At 39.6% G+C, this 14,509-nt stretch overlaps 1 protein-coding gene across 1 annotated transcript in view; it reads right to left on the bottom strand.

Annotated features, from left to right (window-relative positions):
- Positions 1–208: 208 nt before the first annotated feature.
- Positions 209–14,509, bottom strand: part of LOC135558373 (nuclear receptor-binding protein 2-like) — a 63,995-nt gene continuing 49,694 nt past the window's right edge. The window contains exons 12-18 of the mRNA XM_064992125.1: positions 11,492–11,594; positions 11,330–11,380; positions 8,319–8,448; positions 7,886–7,939; positions 6,982–7,045; positions 6,330–6,385; positions 209–6,010 (exon numbers count right to left, since the gene is read on the bottom strand). Of these exons, the coding sequence (XP_064848197.1) occupies positions 5,921–6,010; positions 6,330–6,385; positions 6,982–7,045; positions 7,886–7,939; positions 8,319–8,448; positions 11,330–11,380; positions 11,492–11,594 (548 nt within the window). The 3' untranslated portion in view covers positions 209–5,920. The remainder of the gene's footprint in view (positions 6,011–6,329; positions 6,386–6,981; positions 7,046–7,885; positions 7,940–8,318; positions 8,449–11,329; positions 11,381–11,491; positions 11,595–14,509) is intronic.

Raw genomic sequence — 14,509 nt, 5'->3', positions numbered from 1 at the left:
TCGAATAAACAAAGGTCACATTTGACACGTTGATGCACCAGACCTTCCGAGCATTGGGTGGAATGGTCTTTTGAACGGGATTAGGCTTCATGTTGTGATGTGTGAGGAATGGCAGGCCCACGTGTGTAATAACAGAAGCCATAGCTCAACTCTCGGGCCCAGATTGTCAGTTAACACAAAAGAATCAGTGTCATTATTGCCTCATCTATAGACTCAATACTTTTTTATTGTACAATATTTTACATGAGTTGTACAAACAGAACAAGGCAGAAGCAACTCAATACAAGGAGAGCTGTAATTTAGCTAAACAGATAAAGGAAGAGAATGTGTTAGGCCTTTCATTTGTTTTTAGTTATTTTTCAATTATCGATGATACAGCCTCACCCCTCCAAATTTTACAGAGAAAATTATCATTGTCTACAATATGGAATGTAGACATAAATTCATCGGTGGTGCTGAAATGAGGAGAACCTTATTTGAACCTGTTTACACCCGCCGTTAACATGTGTCCTTCGTCCTGATCTTGGCTGTTTACACCGATCAGATCACAATGCATTTTTATATAATATATATATAAAAAAAAAAATTTAATCTGCACTTGTCCCTCCCCCCAAAATTGGCCAGAATCAGAAAGTGGGGATAAGAGCAGGAAAAAGGCTGCATGTTAGCACCAGGTATAAACAGGGCTAGAGTGACTCGATTGCGGCAAGCTCAAGTACAATTCAACTCAAGACATCCACTCCTGAATACAGTGTGGACAGGACATGCTTGACCCCCAAAAATAGGTCAACGGAGGCACAGTACCGACCAGTCATGGGCAACGGAGTAACAAAGATTACTGATCAAATGAGTTTAACATTTATCATACAACATGCCAGCACATTGGTTTTGATCAACTGGACGGTCATATAATCAAGTAGATATTGATAATATTTCATGCGGAACAGAACCCACAATGTTTTACAAATTCATGGTATGAAGTGTACTAAATGAATGCTGGCTTACAAAATGGAAATTGAGGCTCATGCATGTTCCATACAGCCCAGTAAGGGAGCTCAATGGCAACTAAAATTGCATTAAAAAGTTGGTTTGTGTAACACCAGTACTGGGTTTCCCCAAACTCGGTCCTCGGGACACCAAGGGGTGTGCACTTAGTTTTTTTGCCCCTAGCATTACACAGCTGATTCAACTAATCATCAAGCTTTGATTATTTGAGTCAACTGTTTAGTGTTGGGGGCAAAACCAAAACATGCACCCCTTGGGGTCCCAAGGACAAAGTTTGGGAAAACACTGCACTGGTGTATAGTGAGGCACTTGGGCTTGATTGCAGCTAAAATCGATTAATAGTATGTCATGCATGTATAATGAACCATACAGTCAACAAGCTAAAAATCTGAGGTAAATAATTAGCAACTAAATTTCCATCGTGTAGCCTATCAAACCAAGTTAAAAAGATTGATCTTTCAACAAATGCAAAAAACACACAAAACAAAGGAATATTCCAATGTGGATACATGTAACATTTGTTCATACAGACTAAGAACACACAGCAACTTGTAAAAGGCATATTGCAAGTTATGATTTAAGAAAAATGACAATTCATATTTTAAAAAAAAAAAAAAAGGTACATTTTCTCAACAGTGAATTTAATTCAGAAACTATTGTAGGTCTATGACTTTCCACTGAAAGACATTAAGGACAGAGCAAAATATTAAGATCGGAAATGGTGATCATATCAATGAGGCAGAAAAATGTATGAATTCAAATTGTGAGGTAAGTCTTCTTCTCGGCTTGATAGGGTTTTCATTCTTAGAAAGAAAAACGCAGCATACTATGTAAGGGATTGCTGGCAAATGTATTCTATTGTCTCCCGTTTAAAACTTGAGTTACTTTCACAGGTTCAATGTCTGACATTTTAGTATGGAAGATCTGTCGTTAACCCAGACTTTCCCTGCAATTGAGCAAAGGTGTTAGGTCGGACACAAACACAGAAGTAGTGTTTGATTTATGGTATCAACCCAGTGGACATTTTGCTCATGGTGTATGACGTGTTCTGGTTGTTAACAAGTTTTCTGGTTGAGAAGACGTCCTATAACCAGATTACAACCAACGGGTCTCTTTTACAACCAGGTAAAGCAAGAGAAATTGAGAAAAATGTTCATGACAAGGTAAAGAAGTCATGGAAAAGACCGTATATTTTGGTTGTGATATGTTAACCAGATTAACACATTATTTAGTTTGCAAAAAAAAGAAGACCTTAACAAAAACAACCTTAAAAACCATCCTTGTTCCATGTCAATTTTGTCTGCCGGGAACACAGACTCGGTCTCCTCAGAAACGGTGATGGTCGGTGTGACCTATGAAAGACTAATAACACTTGCAGTGAAGTGGTCATGATTGGAAAGTAACTAAGCAATACAACATGCATGCTAATTTTGTGCATCTTGTTTGTAGCCTTATAAACATTGAAACATACCAGGGTGACATACGCAGCGTAGCCTCGGTAACGTTTGAAAAATAATCATCGAGATTGAATTACGCGCTTCACATTTTAGTGTCATGTGCTTCAATGATGTTTCAATAATCTGTGCTTTCACAGACATCGCAAACGAAAAATTACGACTTGCATAAGGGGAATGGCCACACGGAGACTAGGGTTGAATGGCAGGAACCCGGTCACTGAGATTCACTGCCCAAAACCACACCCTTTTCCCGGGATAAATAACTGCGAGAAACCGGAAAATTATAATAAATTATTTCTATGAACAGCATGGCGTGAATGGAACTTAAATTATACGCAATGTCTAAAATCTGGCTTCTCTACGGCATCTGCAAGATGAATCAACGCTCAGGGAACATGAGTATGGACCGCAGTTCATGTAGACCTAGCATGTTATCATGGTAAACACAAAATATATTGTGATGGTAGGCCTGCATTTTCTGCAGCATAGTCTATGCTACAGTAATATAAAGACTGAATGTCTTTACATCTGGCTTTAGGGATCACTTTTTTATTTTATTGTAAAGATAATTGTTTTATTGCAGCTGCAGTTTTAAAAACAGCCCATCACTCGAATAGCTTTGCTTTCAAATCTGTGCACGTGCGAGCACACAGTCCTTCTCGCTCTAACTCCATTCAAATTGCATCCAAAATATATATATCCTAGCCTACCTCTTTCAGGTAATACATTCAATGCAGTATTAGCCCTATATTTAGCTAATTAATTATGGGTTATGAATAATTAGGTTCTAATTTATAGCCCCTGTCTCTTGCGCAATACGAACACACCCGTGCTCCGCTGGCCTCTTAAAAAAAACGCTCCTTAGCTGTTGGAGTCCCATGCAGGAGAAGCTAGACTAGAATAGCTTGGACATTTTAAGCATTTCCTATGCCAATAGACTATTTGAAGAGGGACTGAAGCGCTTGTTTGCTGAATGGTAAATACAGCAGCCAGTATAACTCATTTGAAAGAGCGAACGCGCGATGTCGGTCGGCTATAGCAGTTATTTATTCAGACCCATGACCATTCTATCTTTGTGAAGAGAAGTGAAAGCCTTCTGCATCTAATTCGAGTCCTATTTTGTTCAAGGATGTCATTTAGAATTATGAGAATAAAGGACAACGAAACGTATTTCATTTAACAGTTGAAAGAGAGGAAGGAAGGAAGGAAGGAAGCAAGCAAAAACAAATATAATATACTAATAACATTAGGGTAAATATTATTTCAAGGTATATATGCGTCAGTCGACTAAAATTATACAAATAGGCCCCATTATACTTAAATTAAAAACTATTTTGCTAACCTATACTTGTAACTTTACAGGACGCATGTGCTGCACCGGAATCGCATGTTCTCTCGCTTTATCAGTTTGATCGATGTGTGTAATTCCAGTCGATATTATACAGTTCACACTCAGGAAGTATTAGCCTACTGGAGTTAGTTTAATTTATTTACCCAACAGAGCATATAGCTAAGTACATCTATGGGCTTTTATGTTTTTCTGTCGTGCGTAATATGCCTATATCATATATGTATTGGATAACCGCACAATCATGCGTTTGTTTTGGTGGCTTGGGCTCATTAAATGTCTTTAATGTATATGGCGCATCAGACTTGACTTTTCGCTCAACGGCCTATTCAAATCCAGACATAGGCATATTTATATGCTTTATAAATGATTTTACCGGGGAGAAAAGTGATTTATTTGTAAAATACCAGGAAAGTATTAAACTCTAACAGAGAAGCATGAACACGGATAAAATTGTATATGACCTACATCATTGTCCGTTCTTGTCATAAGTTTAACTCATCCCTACTTTTTCTCGGATGACTTGTATATGTAGAAGACTTAACATATTTTGCAGTTTTTTCCCTTCCGTTGGACAATCTTTCATTAAGCAGAGGATGACCTCCCCATTGAAAAACCATTGTCTCAATCCTGGAATCTTGGGACACAAAATCTCAATGTGTCTGTACCCTCACCTTGCATGTGAGAGTGAGAGTTTTAGATTAGTTTTCTTTATGGGGTCATTGCCAAGGCTGCGCTGCGTGTGTAAAATGGAGCCCAATAGGTTATTATGGACAAAAAGGCCTCAATGCAGCAGTAAATGTTGAAGACCTTTATGTTCCTCGTATTGCTTACTTTGTCCACTGTCTCTTGCTATAATTCTAAACAAGGCCATTGACATCATCTGTGCGGAGAGACGGAGGCATTGAAGTGGCCAAATATAGTAGCTCTCCCAGCATAGTCTTATCTGGCTTGAGTTGGTTGGCACTTCTGTTTAGTAGAAAGTGGGATCACCTCTCACTTCTGTTTAGTAGAAAGAGAGATCGCCTCTCACTTCTGTTTAGTAGAAAGAGAGATCGCCTCTCACTTCTGTTTAGTAGAAAGAGAGATCGCCTCTCACTTCTGTTTAGTAGAAAGAGAGATCGCCTCTCACTTCTGTTTAGTAGAAAGAGAGATCGCCTCTCACTTCTGTTTAGTAGAAAGAGAGATCGCTTCTCACTTCTGTTTAGTAGAAAGAGAGATCGCCTCTCACTTCTGTTTAGTAGAAAGAGAGATCGCTTCTCACTTCTGTTTAGTAGAAAGAGAGATCGCTTCTCACTTCTGTTTAGTAGAAAGAGAGATCACTTCTGTTTAGTAGAAAGAGAGATCGCTTCTCACTTCTGTTTAGTAGAAAGAGAGATCGCCTCTCACTTCTGTTTAGTAGAAAGAGAGATCGCTTCTCACTTCTGTTTGGTAGAAAGAGAGATCGCTTCTCACTTCTGTTTGGTAGAAAGAGAGATCGCCTCTCACTTCTGTTTAGTAGAAAGAGAGATCGCCTCTCACTTCTGTTTGGTAGAAAGAGAGATCGCTTCTCACTTCTGTTTAGTAGAGAGAGATCGCTTCTCACTTCTGTTTAGTAGAAAGAGAGATCGCTTCTCACTTCTGTTTAGTAGAAAGAGAGATCGCTTCTCACTTCTGTTTGGTAGAAAGAGAGATCGCTTCTCACTTCTGTTTGGTAGAAAGAGAGATCGCTTCTCACTTCTGTTTGGTAGAAAGAGAGATCGCCTCTCACTTCTGTTTAGTAGAAAGAGAGATCGCCTCTCACTTCTGTTTAGTAGAAAGAGAGATCGCCTCTCACTTCTGTTTAGTAGAGAGAGAGATCGCCTCTCACTTCTGTTTTGAGACAGCGTTTCTTGATGCTTACATTTACCACACAGATTGAAGTGCTGACTTGGCTCTCTTCCCTTACAAGCCTCACAAAAACAAAAAACTAAAATCTGACACTTCCTAGTCCTGGAATGTTCACTCTTAAAGTTCCCACTAATTGCCCTGCCCCCCGCGTCCCTAAATTCTCTTTCTTTCCCTCTCTTGTTGTAGTTTTCCCAGGGTCCAGATCCCCCTTGGGTCAGCAGCATGTGTCGGTACATCATCACTATGCCAGGGAAGACTCCTCCAATGACGGCCCGGCCCAATGCTTACACAGGGCGTCTTCCAGAAAGCCCGCCAGCTTCTCACAGTCCTCCTGGAGAAACAAGAGACCAGAAATAAGGGGTTATATATTAAGGGACGATATTTAGTTGCACTTTATTTTAAAGGTACAATGACCAGGTATTTAAAACAGGTTTGATTCTTTGGGATTCATTCAAATAAGTCCCACTCGGCACCACTTGGTATCAGGTAATTATAAAATTTTGTCAAATTTTTCAAAGTAAGTACCAGAAAAAAAAAAAAAAAAAAAAACCTCAATACAAAAAAACAATACTTCTGTATAAATACTACAGATTCAAGGCTGGCCTGGGTTGAGTTTAATTTAATCAATCAGTGTCTTCCGCTCCTCTTACCTCACTGATGAAGGCGAAGTGAACCAGCTCACTGGCCAGGTCTTTGGAACTGTCAGCTAAATTGGAAAAACACAAAACAGCCACCAAAAACCTTAACATATAAAGATCCTCAACCAGTCCTACAGTTAAAGGGGCCCATATTACTGCCATTGATTATTTGCTAGCAGTTACTAAAGCTTGTAGTGGCTGTTTAGATAAAACCAAACCACCGATTCCACTCCTGGCCCATACTTTCAGGTTGAGGAAACATCTAACCTCAAATAAAATCCTGAACTTCCACTTTAAAAACTGCATGCGATCAACTGAATAATCCAATAGATGGAGCGGTATATCTGCATTTGTAACAGCCCCTCTGTATATTGGCATGTGGTTAAATTACCTCGTACCAGATACCAAGTTAACTGTTGATCTACAGTGGGTGGTGGTGGGGGGATAATTCAATGAGTTAGTGGCCGTTACTGTACAATCACATTGCCTTGTTAATAACATGAACCCTAACCGTGCCACGTCACAAGCTGTTTTTTTTTAATGGTCTCCGAAACCAATCTACCCAGTCTATAGGACCAGGACATCCTGTTTGGTTAATACAACGTCAAAAAGGGTACACACAAGTAACGTTACAATAACGTTGTTGAACGTTGGATTGACTCACTAGGCAGAACGTCACAGTTCAGCTGCCGTTGGAGCTTGTCGTCCATCTTCAGGAGGAGAGAGAGCTGCAGACAGATAACAGAGAATTCAATTCAAATGTATTTTACAACTCCTTGTAGAAATGTTTAAAATCTAATTGGTTTTTATTATCTATTATAAAATGGAGAGGTGCGAGTGTGTGCACTGGGTCAGATTTGAACCAATCCCAACTCTCGTGCATACTGTACGTAAGTGCCGGGGGTTTTGATTTATTACATTTGTTTTTATTTCACCTTTATTTAACCAGGTAGGCTAGTTGAGAACAAGTTCTCATTTAAAACTGCAACCTGGCCAAGATAAAGCAAAGCAGTTTGACACATACAACACAAAGTTACACATGGAATAAACAAACATACAGTCAATAATACAGTAGAAAAGGTCTATGCAAATGAGGTAAGATAAGGGAGGTAAGGCAATAAATAGGCCATGGTGGCGAAGTAATTACAATATACCAATTAAACACTGGAGTGACTGATGTGCAGAAGATGAATGTGCAAGTAGAGATACTGGGGTGCAAAGGTGCAAGCTTAATAAATACAGTATGGGGATGAGGTAGTTGGATGGGCTATTTACAGATGGGCTATGTACTGGTGCAATGATCTGTGAGCTGCTCTGACAGCTGGTGAGGGAGATATGAGTCTCCAGCGATTTTTGCAGTTTGTTCCAGTCATCGGCAGCAGAGGACTGGAAGGAAAGGCGACCAAAGGAGGAATTGGCTGCGGCACTAACCACACAAACCAAGATTTTTTATTGTGCAATTATTTGTTGCCTGTAGTTATAAAAGCTCACAATTTTACATTCCAGCAACAATTCTTTGTTCCCTTTAAAGTGTGAGTTGTTGTAGATGAAAATGAACAAAAACTCACATGACTTCTGGTGCCTTCCTCAGTGAACTCCAAGTTACAATGCATTTGGACAACCTGTACAGTTTCAAGCATGACACAGAGAGAGAGAAAAAAAATCTGCTCAACTGATTTCCAACACTCGTTTCATGACCATAGGGCCTTTAAATTGAAAGCAGACAAAAAGAAGGTTAATTTTAGTGCCTAAGTGTCTTGCTTAAGGGCACAGCGGCAGAAGATGGTACAGTCTGGTATCTAAAACCAGGAACCTTCCGGTTGCCAGTTAAAGAGACTGTATAGTGGATAATTGTTTACCCCAACATTTTGGTTGGGTGTTGCCGGTATGGTTCATATACAGTACATATGCTATAAAACACCTTTTTTTTTTGACTGACCCGGGATTTGAACCAGCAACCTTCTGAGTACTGGTCTGCATGGAACCCCTCGTATAAGTTACCTTTCTGGTCTCCATCTCCTGGGGCTCTGGGCTGGGAGTCTTCACTGTCTCCATGCGCTCCTGGAATATGGACAAGGTCCGGGGCATGGTGAGGCCTCGCTGGAAGTTCATCAAGGGATAGATCCCATTCCTAGTGAGTACACAGTAAGAAAGAGCCAATCCAATCAATTGAAAAACAAACTAAGTGAGTTAAATCATGTGATGTACAGTCTTTACTTTAAATACTGACTAAATGCCACAGTCAGTATGAAAAAGGGGGAAGGGACAATAGTCTCTTGGAAAATCTTAAGACTTAATTGAGTTGAGTAAATTGATATTTTTTTACATTAACATTTTAGTCATTTGTCAGACGCTCTTATCCAGAGCAACTTACAGGTAGTGCGTTCATCTTAAGACAGCTAGGTGAGACAACCACATGTCACAGTAAGTACATTTTTCCTCTAAGCAAAGTCAGAGCTACTAAGAAGTGATATATGTTTATAACTGTGGCGGCCATCATAGTGGCCTTCATAGCACCGGACGGTTCTAACATCAACCGGAAAGTCAAACAAATTTAGGATTAAAAAGGAGGTTTACTATGTAGATCATTTTTAATTTATGTTTTTATTTTATTTAACCAGGCGAGTCAGTTAACAGATTCTTATTTACAATAACAATAACGGCTGGCAACTGGCGTGGAATAAGTGCAGCAATAAATTAAATAGCGGTCAACTCTAATAAAACACAAAACAAATGTGTGTATAAGCATCCAATTACAAAGCAGACAAGAGATGGATAGAGGACACAATTGAATGCCAGTTGTGGGCGCAAGCTGCCAAGATCCGATCTGGATCCAATCGTAGGTAATTTGATTTGTTTATAGCAGATATAGGAGCTGCAGATGCACACCCATAACATTTGATGATGAGCAGACCAACAGACATTAGACAAAAATATCTTACCGTAATCAACCAAGGTTTCGGTACACAGTTCCCCCCTTTATATTGCATCCCTCCTTCCTGATCAAGGTTTATATCCTTGATCATTTAGAATGAATGTATGTATGTATGTATGTATGTACAGTTGAAGTCAGAAGTTTACATACACCTTAACCAAATGCATTTAAACTCAGTTTCACAATTCCTGACATTTAATCCCAGTAAACATTTCCTGTCTTTAGGTCAGTTAGGATTACCACTTTATTTTAAGAATGTGAAATGTCAGAATAATAGTAGAGAGAGATTTATTTCAGCTTTTATTCCTTTCATCACATTCCCAGTGGGTCAGAAGTTTAAATACACTCAATTAGTATTTGGTAGCATTGCCTTTAAATTGTTTAACTTGGGTCAAATGTTTTGGGTAGCCTTCCACAAGCTTCCCACAATAAGTTGGGTGAATTTTGACCCATTCCGCCCGACAGAGCTAGGGTAACAGTCAGGTTTGTAGGCCTCCTTGCTCGCACACACTTTTCTGCCCACACAATTTCTATGGGATTGAGGTCAGGGCTTTGTGATGGCCACTCCAATACCTTGACTTTGTTGTCCTTAAGCCATTTTGCCACAACTTTGGAAATATGCTTGGGGTCATTGTCCATTTAAGATCCATTTGTGACCAAGCTTTGACTTCCTGACTGATGTCTTAAGATTTTGCTTCAATATATCCACATAATTTTCCCTCCTTGTGATGCCATCTATTTTGTGAAGTGCACCAGTCCCTCCTGCAGCAAAGCACCCCCACAACATGATGCTGCCACCCCCGTGCTTCACGGTTGGGATGGTGTTCTTCAGCTTGCAAGCCTCCCCCTTTTTCCTCCAAACATAATGATGGTCATTATGGCCAAACCCTTCAATTATTGTTTCATCAGACCAGAGGACAATCTCTGTCCCCATGTGCAGTTGCAAACTGTAGTCTGGCTTTTTTATGACAGTTTTGGAGCAGTAGTTTCCTCCTTCCTCCTAACCTTTCCGGTTATGTCGATATAGGACTCATTTCACTGTGGATATAGATACTTTTGTACCCGTTTCCTTCAGCATGTTCACAGGGTCCTTTGCTGTTGTTCTGGAATTGATTTGCACTTTTCGCACCAAAGTACGTTCATCTCTAGGAGATAGAACTCGTCTCCTTCCTGAGCGGTATGACGGCTGCGTGGTCCCATGGTGTTTATACTTGCGTACTATTGCTTGTACAGATGAACGTGGTACCTTCAGGTGTTTGGAAATTGCTCCCAAGGATGAAGACTGAGATCTTTCTGAGGTCTTGGCTGATTGCTTTTGATTTTCCCATGATGTCAAGCAAAGAGGCAGTGAGTTTGAAGGTAGGCCTTGAAATACATCCACAGGTACACCTCCAAATTACTCAAATGATGTCAATAAAGCCATGACATCAGTTTCTGAAATGTTCCAAGCTGTTTAAAGGCACAGTCAACTTAGTGTATGTAAACTTCTGAACCACTGGAATTGTGATACAGTGAATTATAAGTGAAATAATATGTCAGTAAACAATTGTTGGACAATTGACTTGTGTCATGCACAAAGTAGATGTCCTAACCGACTTGCCAAAACTATAGTTTGTTAACAAGAAATGTGTGGTGTGGATCAAAAACAAGTTTTAATGACTCCAACCTAAGTGTATGTAAACTTCTGACTGTATATAGTACCAATCAAAGGTTAGAGCACCTACTCATTCCAGGGTTTTTCTTTATTTTTACTGTTTTCTACATTGTAGAATAATAGTGAAGACATCAACACTATGAAATAACACATATGGAATCATGTAGTAACCCCCCCCCACAAAAAAAGTGTTAAATCTAAATATATTTGAGATTCTTCAAAGTAGCCACCATTTGCCTTGATGACAGCTTTGCACCCTCTAGGCAGTAAAAATAAAGAAACATCCTTGAATGAGTTGGTGTCCAAACTTTTGACTGGTACTTTATGCAATGTAATCTCCGGCTGAAGCAGCCTTCTACTTTTAATGATCAAATAAATTAAATCCAATGACCTTTGTCCAAATCCTCCAACGCTCACACTTACTTTACGTCCTCCAGAAATTTGTCCAGTTCTAGCGGCGAAACATTCGAGTACCTTTAGGAAACGATGAGAAATGGGACAGCATGAGTAATAACATCAACAAATCACCTCAGTCAAACAGACCTTGGGGTCTCTGCCTGGGGACGGGTTTTTCTCCATCCTTACTTGATCTCCACCCCGGGCCGGTCCCTATGCTTGATCTCAGCCATCACACCACTGGGGTCGAAAGTTCTGGTCTTCTCTTCAAGGCAGTTATCATGAAGCTGATCTGTTGAAAAGAGGGAATGCATTTCAGACTACCGTTATGTGATTAATATGGAGATTATTTTTATTGGATTGACCTCTTAGAAGAGAACTTCAACTTTAAAGTGACCGTGTCAAAGTGATATTGGACTCCTAACCTGAAAAATAAAAAATGTGGGATTGTATTCACAGTGGACTAAGTAACAAAATCCTAAAATATTGTTTTTGACAAAAATATCCAGATTCACAATCTATTTGTGAACCGTTTCAGAAAGCTGGGTGTGTGATAGACGTCACTACTTCACAGGAGAGGCATTTGAACATTTCATTTTTCTTTTTTTTTTTTTAGCAAAGTGGCTTTTTTGAGCAGAGTTCTGCTAGTTGACAGGAAGATAGACTGGTGGATATGGATGTTATGAATATCATAACACTGAAAAAGGATTCTGCCAATAAAAAGAGAGAAACCAATAGACCATATTAAACATTGATGAAAGTTAGCTTTAGAGAGAAACCAATAGACCATATATCAATTTATGTGCTGTAATAACAAACTCATATGTAATCTGTAAATATAAATAAAATGTGACAAAGCTGTTTATAGACAAAATCTTGCCTAGCCATCATGAATGGTTGAGATAATGAGTGGACTGGGACATTCACAATCCGTTCTGTCACGCTAGTCTTCTCTGTCAAATGGCACTTCAAGCTCTCTGCTACCGCAGATATTTGAACGATCCATAGGATTTACTCATATTTTCATCATGGGACAACATGCAAAGTGTAGCTACAGCTTTCAATACCAGTTTTGTCCTGAATACTACTGCTGGTATCGACACAGCTCTGTCTTCTGTGGCTGAAGCAGTCTGGACTGGTTGAAGCCGAGTGGGAAGGACTATTTTGAAAGTGTGTCTGTCTGCTGTGAATCATCATAATCCATACACCGGTAAGAGTCTTCAGTTAAAATACCAAGATAGCTACATGAACATGCGTTATTCTCTCAACTAAATCAAAAAGTCATTTTCATAGCTAGCTATTGTTACACATATATAGCTATCATGGCGCCAGAGATGGCTGACATTTTACATGCTCCTAACCAAATGTGTTGGTTTTTTTTGCGTTGTTTGTAACTTATTCTATACATAATGTTGCTGCTACTGTCTCTTGTGACCGAAAATAACTTCTGGACATCTGAATAGCAATTAGTCACCACGAACTGGCAGAAGCTTTTTTTTTTCCTTTAATGAGTCTGACGTGAACGACATACTGCTTTCCCGGGAACAGGCCCAAATCCGTCATTTGCATGAAGATAAGAGGGGGGGAAAAAGAGGACGGATTCCTTCTGAAAATTTGTAGGCGATCAAATAAACCCCCACTGCCTTCCGTTCTGCTAGCTAACATGCAATCATTGGAAAAGAAAAATTGACGACCTACGAGGAAGATTAAACTCCCAACGGGACATTAAAAACGAATATCTTATGCTTCACAGAATTGTGGCTGAACGACGACATCATCAACATACATCTGGCTGGTTATACGCTGTCTCGGCAGCATAGAACAGCGGCGTCTGGTAAGACAAGGGGTGGCGGACTATGTATATATGTAAACAACAGCTGGTGCATGATATCTAAGGAAGTCTCAAGGTTTTGCACGCCTGAGTTAGAGTATCTCATGATAAGCTGTAGACCACACTATCAGTATTTTTCGTAGCTGTCTACATACCACCACAGACCGATGCTGGCACTAAAAGACCGCACACCGATTCCTGCTTACAAGCAAGAATTAAAGAAGGAAGCACCAGTGACTCGGTCAATTAAAAAAAAATGGTCAGATGACGCAGATGCTAAGCCACAGGACTGTTTTGCTAGCACAGACTGGAATATGTTCCGGGATTCCTCCAATGACATTGACATTCTGTAAATTGATGTGGCTCTCTGCAAATTCACGGCAGGTTTTGGAGGCAAAGCCAAATGTAAACTGAGGTTTTTGGATGTAAATATGAACTTGATCGAACAAAACATACATGTATTGTGTAACATGTTGTCCTGGGAGTGTCATCTGATGAAGAATATCAAAGCTTAGTGATTAATTTGATCTATATTTCTGCTTTTTGTGACACCTCTCTTTGGTTGGAAAATGGCTGTATGCTTTCTGTGACTAGTTGCTGACCTAACATAATGATATGTTCTGCTGTCCCCGAAAAGCCTTTTTGAAATCGGACACTGGTTGGATTAACGAGACGTTTCTTTAACTTCTCTAGGGTAGGGGAAAGCATTTGGAATTTTTTATGAAAAGCGTGCCCAAATTTAGCTGCCTTCTACTCAGGCCCAGCAGATAGGACATGCATATAATTCGTAGATTTGGATAGAAAACACTAAAGTTTCCAAAACTGTTACAATAATGTCTGAGTATAACAGAACTGATTTGACAGGCAAAAACCTGACAAAAATCCATTCAGGAGGGAGGATTTTTGTTGTTGTTGTAGTTTTCTATTCAATGCCATTACAGTATCCATTGACTTTGGACTCAAATTGCAGTTCCTATGCCTTCCACTAGATGTCAACAGTCTTTTTAGGAATTGTTTCAGGCTTGTATTCTGAAAAATGAGGGAGTAAGAGCAGTCTGAATGAGTGGACCCTGCCGTGTCACAGAGCTTTTTCATGCGCGCGACCAGAGAGAGTGCCTTTCTTGTTTACCTTTTATATTGACAACGTTATTGTCCGGTTGAAATATTATCGATTATTCAGGCTAAAAACAACCTGAGGATTGAATATAAACATCGTTTGACGTGTTTATATGAACTTTACGGATACAATTTGGATTTTTTTTTTGTCTGCCTGTTGTGACTGCGTTCGAGCCTGTGGATTACTGAAGAAAACGTGAACAAAACTGAGGTTTTCGGATATAACGAGAGACTTTATCAAACAAAAGGAACATTTATTG

This window comes from Oncorhynchus masou, chromosome 17, assembly GCF_036934945.1.
Source record: "Oncorhynchus masou masou isolate Uvic2021 chromosome 17, UVic_Omas_1.1, whole genome shotgun sequence".
In the NCBI taxonomy this organism is placed as follows: Eukaryota; Metazoa; Chordata; class Actinopteri; order Salmoniformes; family Salmonidae; genus Oncorhynchus; species Oncorhynchus masou.
The sequence above is the reverse complement of the archived record's forward strand: the minus strand, read 5'-3'. Positions and strand labels throughout refer to the sequence as shown.